This window comes from Aricia agestis, chromosome 1 (genome assembly GCF_905147365.1).
Source record: "Aricia agestis chromosome 1, ilAriAges1.1, whole genome shotgun sequence".
NCBI lineage: Eukaryota > Metazoa > Arthropoda > Insecta > Lepidoptera > Lycaenidae > Aricia > Aricia agestis.
In genome coordinates, this window is record NC_056406.1 from 11,574,801 (window position 1) to 11,592,706 (window position 17,906).

The 17,906-nt window shown below is 35.7% G+C and overlaps 2 protein-coding genes across 2 annotated transcripts; one reads left to right on the forward strand and one right to left on the reverse strand.

The window, feature by feature from the left end:
- Nucleotides 1-948: 948 nt before the first annotated feature.
- LOC121739997 lies at nucleotides 949-10,141 on the reverse strand. Its single transcript, XM_042132668.1, has 6 exons — nucleotides 10,073-10,141; nucleotides 9,819-9,933; nucleotides 9,410-9,498; nucleotides 3,223-3,367; nucleotides 2,856-2,980; nucleotides 949-2,420 (listed from the first exon to the last, which is right to left on the reverse strand). The coding sequence occupies exons 1-6, from the start codon at nucleotides 10,082-10,084 to the stop codon at nucleotides 2,289-2,291; spliced, it is 618 nt and encodes a 205-aa protein (XP_041988602.1). The 5' UTR covers nucleotides 10,085-10,141; the 3' UTR covers nucleotides 949-2,288.
- Nucleotides 10,142-12,174: 2,033 nt separating this feature from the next.
- Nucleotides 12,175-16,583, forward strand: LOC121739978 (phospholipase A2 group XV-like). Its single transcript, XM_042132648.1, has 6 exons — nucleotides 12,175-12,540; nucleotides 13,010-13,384; nucleotides 13,535-13,762; nucleotides 14,662-14,833; nucleotides 14,942-15,064; nucleotides 15,964-16,583. The coding sequence occupies exons 1-6, from the start codon at nucleotides 12,465-12,467 to the stop codon at nucleotides 16,208-16,210; spliced, it is 1,221 nt and encodes a 406-aa protein (XP_041988582.1). The 5' UTR covers nucleotides 12,175-12,464; the 3' UTR covers nucleotides 16,211-16,583.
- Nucleotides 16,584-17,906: the final 1,323 nt, after the last annotated feature.

A 17,906-nucleotide genomic window follows, 5' to 3' on the forward strand; every position in this document is an offset into this window, starting at 1 on the left:
AATAAATTCATTAAAGTTATCAAAGTTATCAGCAAACTTTAATATTTGTTTGATAAAAGCAATACTAGAAAAATGTTGATAATCCGATTCACCTAATGACATAGTTTTATCAAGGGCGTACAAAATACTTAAATAAGTACTTACCACAATATAACACAAATCGCACATTTTGTCTTTATATGTTATGCCATTATAACATACTGTAAATTTTGTACCATTACAGAAATTGATTCATATAGTACCTAGATTTCAAAGTTAGAAAGCAGACCGGTATTTGCTCAGTTTATATCTACGGTTATATAAAAAATCGGCCAAGTGCGAGTTAAACTCGCGCACGAAGGGTTCCGTACCTCAATCGAGCAAAAATAGGCAGAAAATTGTATTTTTTGGTATGGGTCATGGGAGGCCCCTTAATATATTTTTTTTAATTTTATTATTGATTATCAAAGTACAAATATAATTGAGTATTTCGTGAATATTTCAAGACCCTATGTGTTGCGGTTATTGATATCGAGCAAAAAATAGCAAAAAAATCACGTTTGTTGTATGGGAGCCACCCTTAAATATTAATTTTATTTTGTTTAATTAGTATTTGTAGTTATAGCGGCAACCTGAGGCGGCAGCAGATATACACAATCTATAAAAATTTTAGAAATCTAGCTATAGCCGTTCTTGAGTTACAGCCTGGAGACACACAGACAGACAGACAGACAGACAGACATTGAAGTCTTAGTAATAGGGTCCCGTTTTTACCCTTTGGGTACGCTAACCCTAAAAATAACCGTGGTCTGTCGGCTAGGATTGACATATTCCCACCATTACAATATAGGTCCACCTTGTGAATTGCTTTGTGAATCGATTTCTCGGATAGTACGTTTCGACTATGTAGACATTATCCTAGGTACTACAGCTGTAGTACCGTACCGTACGTCCTTAAGTAGCTACTTAAGGACGTGAAATATACTGGTAATTATTATTTAATACTTTAAATAGACAACAAGGGAACATACATAAACATGTACTAAAAATATTCAATCGAGTACATTCATAATTTAAGTTTCTATCACACTTTAGACAGCACACCCTATATTATAATATTATCGTGTACAATATCACGAATTAAAATACCAGTCCGAGCTTTATTCTTGTTTTTTTGCAAAAGGTCGTGACTATTTTGATCGGTGGCACTTCCTTTTCATAAACAATGCCAGTTATAACATTAAAATGTTATTACAAGAGATCTTAAGGTTTAAACTTTAAACGAATAGATAGCTGCTTAAATAGGTACCAAACAAGTCATTTAAAAATTTTACAACGATTTTGCGTGTTTTCTTATATTTCCAAAAAGTATTTCCAACACACACGATTCTAAATATTGTGTTTTTGAAATTTGAGCAGTTATAAAAACTTCGATAATTTCGTAACCACTAATTCAAACATCAAAAATCTGTATTACAATTCCATATAAAACACTACGTATTTAATGATATTTGCTAGCTTTAGTCTAAAATTCGATTATCTACCTAGTTGTTTCTAAAACACTTGGTACGCGTCTGCACTTACCCGTTTTATAAAAACGTTACATTAGGCCACATTTTCGTTAACAAATTATATCACATTGTCAACAATCACAATCTTAACCAATTTTCCACAATTTCAGTGGCTTTTTCTGGCGGTCAGCTGCTTTGCAATTATTTTCCTCGTGTGCGTAAAAAAGTTATCATCCCTTCTACCGACAAAATGAGAGAAGCTAGCGATTACTATCATGTGTTAGCTACCTTAATACAATCGAAGCTATATAATATAGAGGTATCTGGGACACTTTGCACAAGCCTGATCTTGCTTTGGAATATAATATGCTGTGTGCTTTCATTTCCCCTTATGGATTGATATGGTAGTATTCGTATGGATACCTAATACTGCTTGTCGATTTATATTTTTCTAGAAGACCTAGGATTGATCCTGTGTTACCTAAAGGCCTCTATGTTGGGTCAAGATGTTTAACCATGATTGGGAATCTGCTAGGAACACGTTCGTAATCGTTTCTATTAGGCCGGCCATGAACGTCTATGGCCGGCCGCATCTTGCAGTCAAGAACCGACTGCAAGATGCGGTTGCCGCACGGTGATCTGCAGTGTCCGACCGCTCGAGCAGTTCTTGAGAGATCAGTACCAAGTACCAACGCGAACGCTCTAAAGCAGTCCTAGTCGGTCCCGACTGCAACATGCGGTCCGTCTATGGTCAGTCATAGTCAATCATGGGCCAACGCGGAGAGGCATAAAGGGTACTTATAGCGCTGTGCGTTGGTCGTAGACAATTACGGCATCGGCGTCGAAGAACTGGCTGTGGGATTTGCTCAGAGCTATAATGGCCGCGTGCTCGCTTCGCATTCTGTTCTTGTATTTTTTACTCAGATTTACCTGGAAAAGGCAAATAATTCTTTTTTACAACTAACATCACAGCTAGTTGAATATACTTAATAATCCTTCCTTGGATGTCAGTTACAAATTTCAATTATTAAATCACTCACAAGTACACGCTAATTGTATAGTATAAGAGTGTTTTGGGTCTTGGGTGCAAAACAGATGCTGACTCTGTAGTGGACCACCCGCCAAAACATATTTTATTTACAATCATTTATAATCTGTAAAAGATAGTAAAATATAAGTCAAAACCATTTCACATAAAAAATAACCTCTGGCCTTTGCTACGCTGTCGTAGACTGCAATAGACTGCGGCTACAGCGTCTACGGTGGCGTAGCCTTCTCGTAGCTCCACTGCTACGAAATTTTTTGCTAATTTGAAATTATTACTTTTGAATTTTGATGATAAATTACGTAATATTTAGAAATCACCTTTGCATAAAGCTGATGAAGGTCGTCCTCAGTAGACAACGGCCGTGGTTTAGGTCTCAGGAAGGCTGGAAGTGAGCGAGTCTTCAGTGCGTCGATACTTGCAGCTCCTTCGATGTCATCTAGCACTACGGAAAAGTATATTGTAAGAAGTGAAACACAAACAAACAACAATTTTTATTAATACTGTATAATTATTAATTTTAATGTTTTGCAAATAGCGAAAAAGTTTTAAAATAATTTATGTTTCAATTTTAACCCCAAAGAGTATTCCAATTTTAAATATTTAAAACATTTTTTTCCCACATTTCACCTAATTTTGTATAGTGATGTGACACATCGTTTTATTAATATCGATATTTTGACTTACTCCCACTGGATGCATACTGCGGTGGTGGAGCATCAGGGACTCTGTTGACGTAGCAGTGTGACGGCGGGCGACTGCTCTCTCGCGATCGACGACACTCGGCGTCGCCTGCGTAACTTGCTGGCCTCGTGTGCCTTTGAACTTGCACCTATAATTTTAAACAAAGAATAAGTAATAAGTATTAAGCAACGGAGTATGGACTTATTACGACTGAAATTTTAAACTTCTAAGTTCTGAAAATGGTAGATTATGTCCTATCACCGTTATTCAAGGCCTTTAAACAAAATTGAGATGGTAGTCTTCCGTTTCCTGCCGTAATATTGATCGTTGTAGTTCCTTTCCGGTCTTTTTGGGGCCAAGATGGCGCTACGATGGCGGTAAGATGGCGGTTTCCGGTGTTCACCAGGGGAGGCGCGCGCGCGTTCTTCCTCATTGGCGTCTTGAGTTTTGTGCCGTAAAGACGTATAACGCTGTTAGCGTTCGTTAAAGTTATTAAAATTATAAGAAATTTTGTTTCATTGCTAATAACTATAATATTATTTTTCTTAAATAGTTAATAATTTATTCTAGATCGTTTGTGGTTTCGAAATTTTTTAATTTAAATTTTAACATTAAATTGTTGAAATATAATGTTGATAAAAGTGTTTGCGAGTGTGTTTCTTCTACATCGTCATCGTCAGATGAAGAACCAGTCGTACAACGGAAGAGAAAATGGGATGACGAGGTATTGCAAAACCTTGTCAAGCAGGTCAGTCAGATCCAAAATTTCTTAGCTTGTATCTATCCACCTTTGGATACGATTGCGTAGGAAAATTGTGCTAGTAACGTTTTAGATAACACCTACGAAAATATTGATCATGACGCTGTTTCTAATACGTCGAACTAATTTTAATTTTGATTTGACGACCAACCTCAAAGAACCGTCTATTCAGAATGCCTCTGCGGAGCATTTAGACACTCAATTATTTACTTGCAACGTAGCTTGCAACACTTTATCTAACTCTGACAATTGGTCAAATATCCGTTAATCGGATATTCAAAAAACTTATAACGCCCGGCCTGGTTTTGTCGAATAATAATTGGAGGTTAACAATTAACGAAGAATTGAAAAGCCCTGGGCAATTTGAGAAAGCAAATAATTTTAATTTGAATACGAGTGATTTGGTGCTATTACGAGTTCATTAATAATGCAAAATAATGCGTTAAAAAGGGTTTTTCTGATTTATTACAATGGATTAAAGATAGTAAAATATCGTTATTATCCAAAATTAAAGATCTTTGAACAAAACAACAAATCTTTGACAAAAATTAAAGATATTTGATCTTTGGACTGTTTACAATTATTTTGCGTTAGGGATGCTGATATTATTGAACGTCAGGAATTTTTCATAAATCTCTAGTAAAGGAATAGTTTTTGAAATTTAAAAATTCCTCCAAAATACGAATATATTCTATTTAATAAAGAGCAGCCAGGCTAAAATGGTCACATTTCATTTTATTTCATTTCATTTGTGAAACTGACGAATATGAAATACGAATTACTAGACATGAATTGCAAGCAGAGTGACCATAAGATTCATAATATGACTCTCCAAAGCGACCATTTTAGCCCCGCTGTTGTCCGATTTTATTAAAAATAATGGAGGTGTACTTCAATAAAATTTTCATTTATTTGATAATAATATAAAGAATAAAAAAGCCAGCCTTCTCTGCGCAAGAGAGGCGGTCTGCTTCAGGTGCTCTAAAATAAAAATAAAAAAAAATAAAAAATGTTTTATTTCTGAGTAAATTTGAATCAATTTTTTTCAGAATGTCTACCTGATGCCTACCACCGGTTCGGGAACTACCCCGGCGAGAAGAACCGGCGTAAGAAACTCGCACGGGTTCCACTTTTTACCAAAAAAGTGAGAGAAAAATTATTCTTTTAAAATAAAGTTTACAATTTTGTAACTTAATATTATATACAATGTCAACATACATAATTGTAAGTCATAATATAATAATGTAGAAGTAGCCTATGCAAGAAGCCATCCTACTCCCAAGATGTGCCATCTTCTATGAAATCATTGACCTTATAATAAGCTTTGGCACACAAACGCTCTTTGACTACTTTTTTAAATTTATTAATGGAAAGATTTTGAACGTTTTCTGGGATTTTATTGTAAAGGCGTATACATTGACCTTTAAAAGATTTACTGACTTTACTAAGTCTGATCACTGGCATGTCCAGCTTGTGCTTATTTCTAGTATTTCTACAGTGAATGTCACTTTTAACTTTAAATTTATTTATATTTTTTCTAACATATATTACATTATCCAAAATGTATTGAGAAGCAACAGTTAGAATACCAATTTCTTTAAATTTATCTCTCAGAGATTCTAAAGCAGACATTTTATAAATAGAACGTATGGCTCGCTTCTGCAGCACAAATATTGTATTAATGTCGGCAGCGTTTCCCCATAAAAGGATTCCATATGACATCCTACTATGAAAATAACTAAAATATACTAATCGTGCCGTGTCTTCGTCAGAAATTTCTCTAATTTTTCTGACTGCATATGCTGCAGAACTGAGCCTACCTGCTAGATTAGCAATGTGAGGACCCCACTGTAATTCTGGCTGCGCAATCAGGCCCCAGTTATTACAAACAAACGGGTCGCTTCCAAGCACCGTTTGGCTATACGTAATAATCAAAGTTATGCATATTCTCAAGCACAGGCGGTTCGACCTTTCCACCCCTATGTATTTAATTATAATTTTGGCTCCTATGCCAATGTAATGAGGGGTTTTTTCGGTCCTCATATAAGCCAACAACGTCTCTTCCTCCAAGACAACAGGCCCTGGGCACGAAATACGAATAAGTCTTTTAATCAATCCAATGCCCCGAGAGGCAGAGGAAGAGGTGCCAGAAAATTTTGACTTTCAACAGGAGTTTCGAGAGGGGAGGCTATTAACCATGTTTGGGAAAATGTGGGGTGCTCCTTCTTCCCTTTTTTTTTAAATAATAACCGGTTATAAAATTCAATTTTTACGAAAACCGTCCTCGACTCTTATAGTCACGTTAATTCACGGACGATAGCTTCGTCCCCAGAAATGGATCAGGTTATTCAAACTTTGCTTAAGGAATAAGCACAAAATTTTAGAATATGCCCGCGAAACTCCGAGTTTTTTATCAAAAATGTTTTAACCCCAAAAAGCGAAGTAATTATGCGCCCTATTTTCAATTTAAAAAAGATTGAACGAGTTTCTAAAGATAAGCAAATTTCAACTGATAGCTACGCATTGAATACCAGAATTTCTGCAGCCCAACGATTGGCTAATGGTTAGTAAAGATAGACCTAACGCATGCTTATTATTATCACACACCGGTGTCTCTACACCATCGTTGTTTGAGGTTAATGTACAGAGGTCAACTCTTACAAATGACCTGTTTGCCATTTGGGCTGGCCACTGCCCCCAAAGTTTTCGCGTCCCTGACAAATTGGACAGCAGAATTACTACTAGAACAAGGTATGCGTATAGTTGCTTTCTTACACAATTTCGTAATTGCATGCCAGGATAAAACGAAAATATTAGAACAGACTTGTATCACACGAGCTTGATGCGATGCTCAAGCTAGGTAAGGTTGTAATTAATAAGATTAAATCCCATACTTCAGCCACAAAAGGCTTTAGAATATTTAGGTCTTTTTTGGGACACATGGAACAATCGAAAATCCATTCCAGGTTCAAAAGTTCAGAAGTTAAGTTCTAGAAAAGCAACTCTCAGAGAAATATAGAGCATTGTCGGTCGTCTAAATTTCGCTCGACTAGCATTTCCACAAGGTCGCTTAAATTATCGAAGTCTTTTGACCCATTGCAACAGTGTACTTGGATGTAGCCCCTATGAAAAGCGGTCTCTACCTTTTCACGCTATTGAATTAGAATGGTGGTTAGCTAATTGTAAAAAGTCTTCTCGACTTCACCTCCCCAAATCTAACTACGGACGCTTCCGACTCTGGTTGGGGAGCGGATTTAAATGATGTATTTTTAACGTGAGATTGGCCTAATGATGAAGAAAATCTTCATTAAAATTAAAAAAGAAATGTTAATAATTTTAAAATGTTTACGCGAATACGGTCCTACGCTAAGTAAGTCGTCTCTGCTTCTGCAGTGCGATAACAAATCTGTAGTGGCATACTTAAGAAATGAAAGGGGGAACAAATCAAATTCTCTAATGAATCTGACTTATAATTATTATTATTATTTTTTTACATTTTAGATCCATTCGATATATTATACCGCGTCACATTCCAGGCCGGTACAACAATACAGCAGATCGATTGTCGAGAAAATCTTTTCTCCCCGAATGGCATCTAGCCCCTGCGGTGACCCGACATCATCTTTCGGAAGTGGGGCATGCCCGAGATCGATTTATTTGCATCAACCCGAGCTCACGTGTAGTATGTCAGCTTAGACCAGAGGGATCAAAGGACGTAGACACAACGCGTTTTCATGGGAATAGACCTTCAGTCTGGCTTGGGTATTCCCACCTCCGAATTTGTTGCCCAGAGTATTGATGCATCTCAATCGTGCGAAAGGCGTGTTCTTGTGGCCCCAGACTTTATGGAAAGTGGATCTAAAGTCTCGAGTCACCGCCGTTCACGGTTCGGGACATGGAGTCGAACTTTCTGTACTTATCTATCAACGGCCTTTTCTCCTCCACGAGTACAAAACCTGACGATGGAGATTTGGATAAGATAGTTAAATTGGTGCAAAGTTTTGGGGGTCCAGCCTACTAACTCCTCGGTGTCCCAATTAGTGCACTTTTTAGCTGATTTACATTTAAAACATAATCTAGCAAAACAATCCTAGTTCACAAGTCAATTGTTTCTACACTTTGCAGTACAAAATATAATAGTGCAAGTCTTGCCTCTCATGTTTTGGAAAAGAAAAATTTGAACACCATATTTTCAACAAATAATGTTCAAAAATGTAATAAGCCGAGTACAGTTTGTGCCATTAATGTATCTACGAGTAACGTAAATTGTGAAAATTTATTTGCAGTTTTCAGGCGATGCGCCATTTTACTATTATTATAATATTTATACTCGGATCCTAAAGTGCACGACTTGACTTTATTAAGCGTGTGCGTGTCACAGGGCAGTGTTGTAGATGATAATGAAAGTGATACTGTGACTTTCTGACCAATGTACGGTTCTAAAACCGATTCAGAATCCCACAATCTATCAGGTTGGAAATTCTTTTCGAACAGTGAAAATCCAAATCTTGATCCCGTACTAAAATTAGTTGTTCTAGGTAGCGATAGACGGAAAGAAGCCGGCATCAACAATTTATTTGTATCAGCTCGGGGGTATCAAAAGCTGCTTCTAGAACAGCAATTTCTGGATGGGTTAAGTTGATTTTAAAAGAAGCCGGTATCGAGGCAACTCCGGGAAGCGTACGGTCTCCGTTGCCTCTTAAAAATACTATACAAAAGAAGTAGCTTATAAGCCGATTTCTTTTACCAGTAATTCTTAACTAATCTTTTTGAACCCGTTACTAGTTTTGTTAAAATTTAAAATATGTACTTTAATGTAATAATATGATCAATAATAGAAGTTATTATAAATTATTAGATTATTTATCGAACCTAAGGTTTTGAACAAATTGTAATTATTAAAACCATGCACAACTTAAAATACTAAGTAAATCATTTAAAAATATAATATAACAAACTCGTGTCTCATAATCATTTTGATTCTTCACATTGGCGTCTTGTTCACCAGGCGACAACAAACAATATCTCAATTTTGTTTAAAGGCCTTGAATAACGGTGATAGGACATAATAGCAGAGTTTTACCTACCAATAAAACTCTTATTATGTCCGGAACCTTATTCAAGGCCTTACAGTAAGGTCTGCCTGGTGCTAAAAAATTTGAGACTGCAATGAGGAAGAACGCGCGCGCGCCTCCCCTGGTGAACACCGGAAACCGCCATCTTACCGCCATCGTAGCGCCATCTTGGCGCCAAAAAGACCGGAAAGGAACTACAACGATCAATATTACGGCAGGAAACGGAAGACTACCATCTCAATTTTGTTTAAAGGCCTTGAATAAGGTTCCGGACATAATAAGAGTTTTATTGGTAGGTAAAACTCTGCTATTTTAAAGACTGTAAATTTGAATATAAAGAAAATTGTACTTGTACCTCTGTATGTTTAGATGACCTATAACTTTCTTGGTTAGTATACCCATGTCCTTCCTTAATAGTATAGCTTTCCTTAAGATATTGTTCATCTGAAACATTGTAATAAGATAAGCTCAAATAACCCAATTTTCGTGGTTTAATAAGGAACCTAACTAATTTAAATGTTATAAAATAAGTATTAAGTATAATACGAGAAAATTTGTCATATTCGTGGTCATATTAACTATTAAGTCGTCATAATATTGTTATCTATAATTACCATTTGTGTTTGTTATTAATAACTATCTACTTATTATTGATATCAAGTTTGATAAAAAATAATGGTTTCTTTGACGTAACTATGAGCGAGATAATTACATACCACGTCGCTAATTTAATATCACATTAACAATAATATTATTTATTTTACCGAATGATTTCTGGTGGCGCGGCATTAGGCGGCAGTAGCAAATAATTATCAAAAGAATTACAACCCCGCAAACTCCTCCAATAAGCCAAGACAACCAAACAATTATAACACGACCCTAAAACAAAAAAAGGAACTTTTATTAATCTTACAATAATTGCTAAGAATAACATGTTGAGTGGCATTTTTACTACTTGAAGATTATTTTTTTATTAGCACATTTATTAAAAAACGTCAAACTTTTCCATTTTACCTACCTGCAGAAACATCTCAATTTGGAATAAGAGAGCGAAAAACGCTTCTTTTTATTCCTTTGTGATATTTTAAGCCTAACATTTTATAATTTTTTCTACTTACAATAAAACTGTGACGATATGAATAATAATTGTAAAATATTAAATCTATGATAATATAATTTAAGGTAAATAAAACTATTTTAAGCTAAGTAATTCTAGGTTATAAGGTTTTTAACCAAGACTCATTGTGGTTGACTTTTGAGAAACATGCGCATTGCGCACTAGCTTCATAAGCTCAAATATAACCGTAATGAACACCCACCCCATAAAGCCATAAGTACCGTACCTACTATGTATCTGTCTGTATGTCTATTAAAATCATTAAACCGATTTAGATGAAAATTGGGAAGTAGGTACCCTATCTCAAGTCCCGGTAAAAATATTTTCAAACCCATGGACAATTATCATTTATCATTGTCCTTTCTGAAAAGGAAGAAAGGAAAGAAGGAATTAGAAAAGCTTTACAATTTGTTACGAATTACACAATATGACGGTTTTTGGTCACAGTTTTTTGTACTGATGCTGCAGATTCACTCAAGTCAACTTGAAGTTAACACTACTCGACTAGAAATCGAGTCGGTAACTCGAGTTGACAAATGACACATTCGCACATCCCTAAACTCACGTCAGTCGTCAACTTCACAGAGACCCCATTGTGGTCGATTAGTTTCAAATCGATCCGCAGCACGATCGTGCGCTATTTTAGATGTCTAAAGTGTCAAAAACCGTTGAAATCGAAAATCGAAATCGATATCAGTTTCGGGAGTAAGGCCCCAGCAGCGTTGCCAGAATGTTACTTTTGTAACATTTTACGTTACTTTAGACCCTTGCATGTTACATTCATGTGACATGACTACAGATGTTACTTTTACGTTACTTTTGGTAATTGAAAAAAAAAGATGTTTGAAACCAAAAATGCGAAAACGAAACACACTTATGGCGGCTCTCGACATAGGCGAACGCGTTGGCCGACGCGTTGGCAGACGCGTTGGCCCAATGTGTAGAACGGGCATTCGCGCCTTTACCGTAGGTATTTAGACGTTGGCCGACGCATCTGCGAGCTTGCCGCGCGGGTTGGAAATGTCGGCAAAGATCAAAGGACATTTGTCGCAAGCTTCGTGCTCCATCCACACATAGGCCGCGCGATCAGTTCGCCCGGAGTTATAGGTTTTGATAATTATAATAATATGTAATAATTTTTATATGTAATAATTAAATAAATAATAAGTAGGTAATAAAATAATTACTTATATTATTTTAATATTATAAAATATTATGTAAAAGTGAGTTTATTTTATTGTTTGTTACGTTTTCTCGCCTTTTATTTATTTATTTCGAGAATACCCTTTATAACTTTTTCTTGTCCACATTTACAAAGTAATTATAAGCTGTGAATAAATATACAGCTGCAGCTGTTAGCGACTCAACATCCATTTTGAACCCGTCCGCACATTGGCGCGATCCAAAGCATACTGAACGACCTTCCTATGTGTGGATTACTCACAAACGCCGTTGCAAGCGCACTGCCAACGCGTCTGCAGACGCGTTGGTCAACGCGTTCGCCTATGTCGAGAGCCGCCATTAGTTTTATTGAGTTTTGTCGTTACAGCTGACAATGCTTTGAATGAACGTGGCGAAAAAAGCAACTAACGCTGCCATCATACAAAAACAAATTTTTGACAGTTCTCCTTTATCAGCAGCGCCCCCCCCGCCCACGAGTCTGGCTCGCTCATAAAGGGTTCCGTACCGTGATAGAGCAAAAATAGGCCAAAAATTATGTTTTTTTGTATGAGAGCTTATGTTATTATATTTTCATTTTAATAGGTATATAAATAATTTTAATAATAAAATAATTATACGGAATCCAAAAAATCACTTCATCTCTATATCTCTATATGTATAGTATGTTTTCGTGCATTCTGGATAACGGCATTTAAAATATTATATAAGTAATACGAAATGGTACTTTTCCCCTCAAAATGTTACTTTTCGCATGACATTAAGTAACTTTCGAACATACAGCTCTGGCAACACTGGGCCCCAGAGTACGGTACTTCAACTTGTCACATCACGAAAGTCGTGTCAAATTTCAAAAATCAATCGGACGAAAATCAAAACAAACAGCAAAAATAGTTTATAATCGTCTGTTTTGCGTATAATTGCGTATAATTTATTTACTACTGTCCTCTACATTTAAATTTTAATGGCTCTCATAATCAATTTGATGTTGTGGTTATAAAGAGCGTGCCTTGTAGTTGTGTCCTCGTCTGCATTTCGTAATATTTTTACTTTTAAATTAAATTACTTATAGTGCATTACTTTATTATCAACTTTGGTGAAAAAAAAGTTTAGTATGCAGTATTTAAAAACTGTGTTTACGTTTATATTACTAGTGAAACATACGCTAGGACTTTCGCCAGTTATTTTTAGTAAGTATTGAAATACACTTTTTAGGTTTCATTTCATATTATTGTGTTATAAAAACTTTCTTACGCTTATTAAAATAATAGTTACAATCATAATTTTGAAACAAATCAGCATGTAACATATTAATTTAAATATTTTGTAAGCATAGAAAAGATATTGTTCTACATTCTAGAAAAGTCTAAACTGCAATTCAGCATTATAGTAATATCTTATTATACATAATTAACTTTGTGCTAACCCGACCATTCACCTCTATAATAAAAACGGTATTAGTTTATACTAAAAATCATCAGCGCAGAAGCAGCCTGTAAATGCAATGTTTATAATAATTTTGATTTACATTACACATAATATAGACTTTTAAGTGTTATTTCAACACTAATTTATAAATTATAATTTTATCAGTAACCTTGCTTGCTTCACAACACTTTTAAATCATATAGTAATAATACATTCTGCTTTCTTCAACAGTACCTGGGGATGGTGGCAGTCAACTGGAAGCTAAGCTGAACAAATCAACTGTTGTCCACTACATATGCTCTAAAACTTCAGCAGACTACTTTAACATTTGGTTAAACTTGGAGCTGTTGGTGCCATATGTTATTGACTGCTGGGTTGACAATTTGAGATTGGAATATGACAATGTCACAAGAACTACCAAAAACCCACCCGGTGTAGAACTCCGAGTTCCGGGCTGGGGCAATCCGGAGCCAGTGGAATGGCTGGACCCGTCTCATGATAAAACGGGAGCTTATTTTAATAGCATAGCTGATTCTCTAGTCAAAATAGGTTACCAAAGAAATGTTTCACTCAGAGGTGCACCATATGATTTTAGGAAAGCTCCAAGTTAGTTTTTTTAATACTTACTATGACTGTTGTAATCGAAAAAGGCATCCCCAAAAAATAATTTTATGGACATGATAATATTATAATATATTTAATATTTGCTCAAAAATAATGATATTGATAATAAACTAATTTGGAAACATTTTTCAGATGAAAATGCAGAGTTCTTTGTAAAGTTAAAACAGCTGGTGGAAGAAACATATGCCATGAACAATAAATCATCAGTAACACTGTTGGTGCATAGTATGGGAGGCTCAATGGCTCTTCATTTCCTGAGACTTCAGAAGCAGTCCTGGAAGGACCAGTATATCAGAAGACTGATCTCTTTATCTACCCCATGGGCAGGGGCTGTAAAAGCTTTGAAAGTGTTTGCAATAGGTATGAGTAATGATTTTTATGTGTAAATGCTTCTATCTCGCTGTGCTATTTTTCTCTTAGAGGAAAAGTGTAGGGAAGTCCTAATGAGGCCCGTCGTTGTTTTTTTCCTAGTGTGGTTTTCCTTGTTTTACAATCTATTCATTTCTTGTAAGGGGGGTATTACATTATCATTTATATTGGATCATTTCTATGATCATATCTGCTTATTACATTATCATATTTCATTGATCCTATTTCACGTCATATGTGGTTTCAATAGCCAATGGAGAGCGCTAACGCTGACAGGTATTGACATCAGGTTTACTAGATCTCAGAGAATTCGATGTGTCAAAAGCCATCGTCATTTTTAATATAGCTTGTTTTTTGTTATTTCAACAAGATTATCCAAGTATATAATTAGAAAAATAATTACATTACATTATTTGAAACATATTAACGAACAAGAAATTAAAAACTCTTTTTTATATTAAATAAGTGGCAAAACCTATTCCTATGACCGTATTGGATCCAATCTCTCAGCAAATGTCAAAAATCTATGATCAAGGAAGAAATGAATCATATGTCTATATTACATTATCCAATATCATTGACTCAATGATCTCGGATCCAATATATTATATGATAATCTAATATCCCCCTATTACAGCTTTATTGTGGTTTTTTACAAATGCAAAGTCACTATGATTTATGTTATATTTTGTAATTCTTAGAAATTGACTTTTCATTTCAATGTATATAAAATATTTTAATTTCAGTTTACTTTATAATTGAAGAAGGCTGTTGTTTGCTGACCTATAATTACAAAAATTTAGCCTCTCTATGAGATGTCTAGAGACTAGACATAACAAAACAATTCAACGAAAAGACGTAATTTATAAAATAGTTTCAATGATTTACAGGTGATGATCTGGGTTCTTACATGTTAAGTCAGAGTACTCTTCGCACAGAACAAATAACCTGCCCATCCCTGGCCTGGCTTCTACCTTCTCCCAACTTCTGGAAACCTTCAGAAATACTGGTGCAAACAGACAGATTCAACTACACCATCAATGACCTCCAAAAATTATTCAAGTAGGTCAATTGAATATTTTATGCTGTTAATAAAGAGTTACGCAGGAGTAATTTTATAGTGCCCAAGTGTGTGGTGGGAAAAAAAATAATATGATAATGTTATTGCAGTGACATGGAGCTGCCCAACGCGTGGGAGATGCGTAAGGACACGCAGCAATACTCGCAGGACTTCAGCGCGCCCGGCGTCGAGGTGCACTGTCTGTACGGACACAACATATCCACTGTTGAGAAGTGAGTATATTGCGTTTTGCACGGGCGTATATAAAGCTTTCCCTAACGTAAAAACGGCCAAGTGCGAGTTGAACTTTCCCATGAAGGGTTCCACAGCAGCCAATAGGTAACGTGTTTAGGAAATCAAAAGTAATTTTCAAAATTTGAATATCTTTATTTAAAAAAGTAATACGCTCCACAGTATAATAATACTTAATTATTTTCACAAGTAAGATGGATAGTAATGGGGGGGGGGGGGTCTGGACATATAATCATTAAAGGTGTTTATTTATGCAGCTTTTTCTAATAGCTAGGTAGTGTAGGGCGCCGTGACAAGATATTGACGTGCAACTGTGCCGCAGGCTGAAAAAGATTGGGAACCCCTGCAATACGTGAATCGTGATATTGCGCAATAAAATTGCTTGTCTAGGGGCCCGCTAACTCAAACATTTTCACTAGTATGTAATAGAATTTATTATACCACTTTATATCCTTTTTACTAGCCACTATACCTATAATTTTGACGGCTTTGTCAGCCTTATAAGCCTTACCTTAGCCGCATTTACTCAGTTTACACAAACCATCGTCGCCCTTTTTATGTACTATCAGAGAAGTTGATTCCTATGCAAATCGGGGAGCTACGTGGTTTGGTTGCTTGCAATTAACATTGAATTGACATATTCGACCAAATAACGTTGGTCTGTCAATTGCATAGGAATCAACTTCCTCGATGGTACATCGATTCTAATGTTTCATTTAGGTTCCGTAAATTTTTATCCGTCTTTTGTAAAACAAAATTAATAAGTAAGTATTAATTGACAGCATTCAGGGTCACTTCAAATCAAAGATGGAAGACAATAGAGCAATAAAACGTCCATGATAAGATTAATAACATCAATAACTTATACTATGTATTGCAGACTCGTGTACAAATCGGGGACGTGGCTGGACGGCACTCCGACGTTAGCGACCGGCGATGGCGACGGTACAGTCAACCTGCGCTCGCTCACCGCCTGCGAGCGCTGGCGCAAGCCGCCAACTAAATGGTGGAAACCCTTCAAGAAGACCTATCCAGTGAAATCCCTAGCGCTGCCCAACGCTGAACATCTCAAAATATTGCACGATCCACGCGTCATTGAATACATTACTACGGTCATGGGTAACTAAAAGGTTTGTATTTTGAAGTCAAGTCATTTTTATTTATTGCTAATTTGGCATAGCCATCGCTAAAGTCATTCGGCAGGGTTTGTGATAAAAACTTAAAGAATTACGATTCATATCTCCTACAATTAATAATGCCAAACTTGATGCTCTCTAAGTTCTAACATATTACACATATCATATTTTTATTTTCATATTAATGAAAAAAATGTTTTTATTTATATGTATAATGTAATTGATTTTTCTACTAAATCTACAGGTAGCTTGTACAAGCTCTTATTGAATACAAGAGTCTAACCATATTCGGTGGTTTCTATTTTATTTCAGTTACAACTTTGTATTAAAATAAAACTCCCAATAATACGTAAGTAGGTATGAAAAATTTAAAAAACCCCCGCCAAACAACTTTAAAAAGTAATGAAATAATATATTTTACTTACTGACTTTAAGTTTAAATAATTCCTAAGTGTAAAGTGATATTTTAGTCCATAATTGTTGTCAACCCTGACATGTCGGGGGACCGCCAACAGTGTATTTTGCATTTTGTATCGCCATGTCACCGATTGTCTCGATTCGGTTTGCTGTGAACTGACCCTTAAACTATAATGTTATGTGAAATCAAACATCTACATTAGCGGTCCCCCGACACACCTTGACAACAATTATGGACTAAAATATCACTTTACACTTAGGAATTATTTAAACTTAAAGTCAGTAAGTAAAATATATTATTTCATTACTTTTTAAAGTTGTTTGGCGGGGGTTTTTTAAATTTCTTAATTTAATTTTATTTCATGCTTTTTAAACTTGCGTTAGTTATAATGCAGAATAATTCCTATCAACAATATCATATTATATCCCAATGAATACCATCTAGAAGTGTCCTTTTGGATGAGGCCGTCAATATGAGTCCAAACATGAAAACTCCACTTTGGGTTCATAATATGGAGCTCGGCTCCTATAGAATGCAGGTGATGCTGCAGCAGCAGCATGCAAAAATTTATAGGTTATCTACGTCTTACTAGTTGTCGCAATTAAAATGAGCCCAAACACGAAACCATTGTTCTAAGTTTGTGAGAAGTTGGGTATCCTATTGATTACCAGGTGATGCTGCAGCACCAGGTCAACTTTCCATTATTGTGTAAATATTCATAAATGTCACGAACTAGAATGCAATAAAGCCCACCAAACGACTGCAAGTTGATAATCGACCATTCACGAACCAGATGAACCGCGATTTTTCAGCACGGAGCAGGCTGATAATGATGAACTATAGCTAAGAACACTCTCAATGAAGTCAGCTTTCAAACAAAAAAAACTAGATCAAAATCGGTCCACCCGTTTGGATGCTACGATGCCACAGACAGACAAACAGACAGACAGATAGACAGACAGACAGACACGTCAAACTTATAACACCCCTCTTTTTTGTCGGGGGTTAAAGATATACTCTATTACTTTAAACTTTTAAATACAGGTACTCATTTTTAAGAATATTTTTGTTAAATTTTATATTTTTTTACGTCATGTATAAATTTATTTGTTCATGATATTAAATTAGTATCAATATTAATTTATCGAGTTCATATTTCTTCCAATGAAGAGCGCATTCAACTCAACGAGGTGATAATATACGTCGTACCAAGATAAACGAGTTTCTTACGCCGGTTCTTCTCGCCGGGGTAGTTCCCGAACCGGTGGT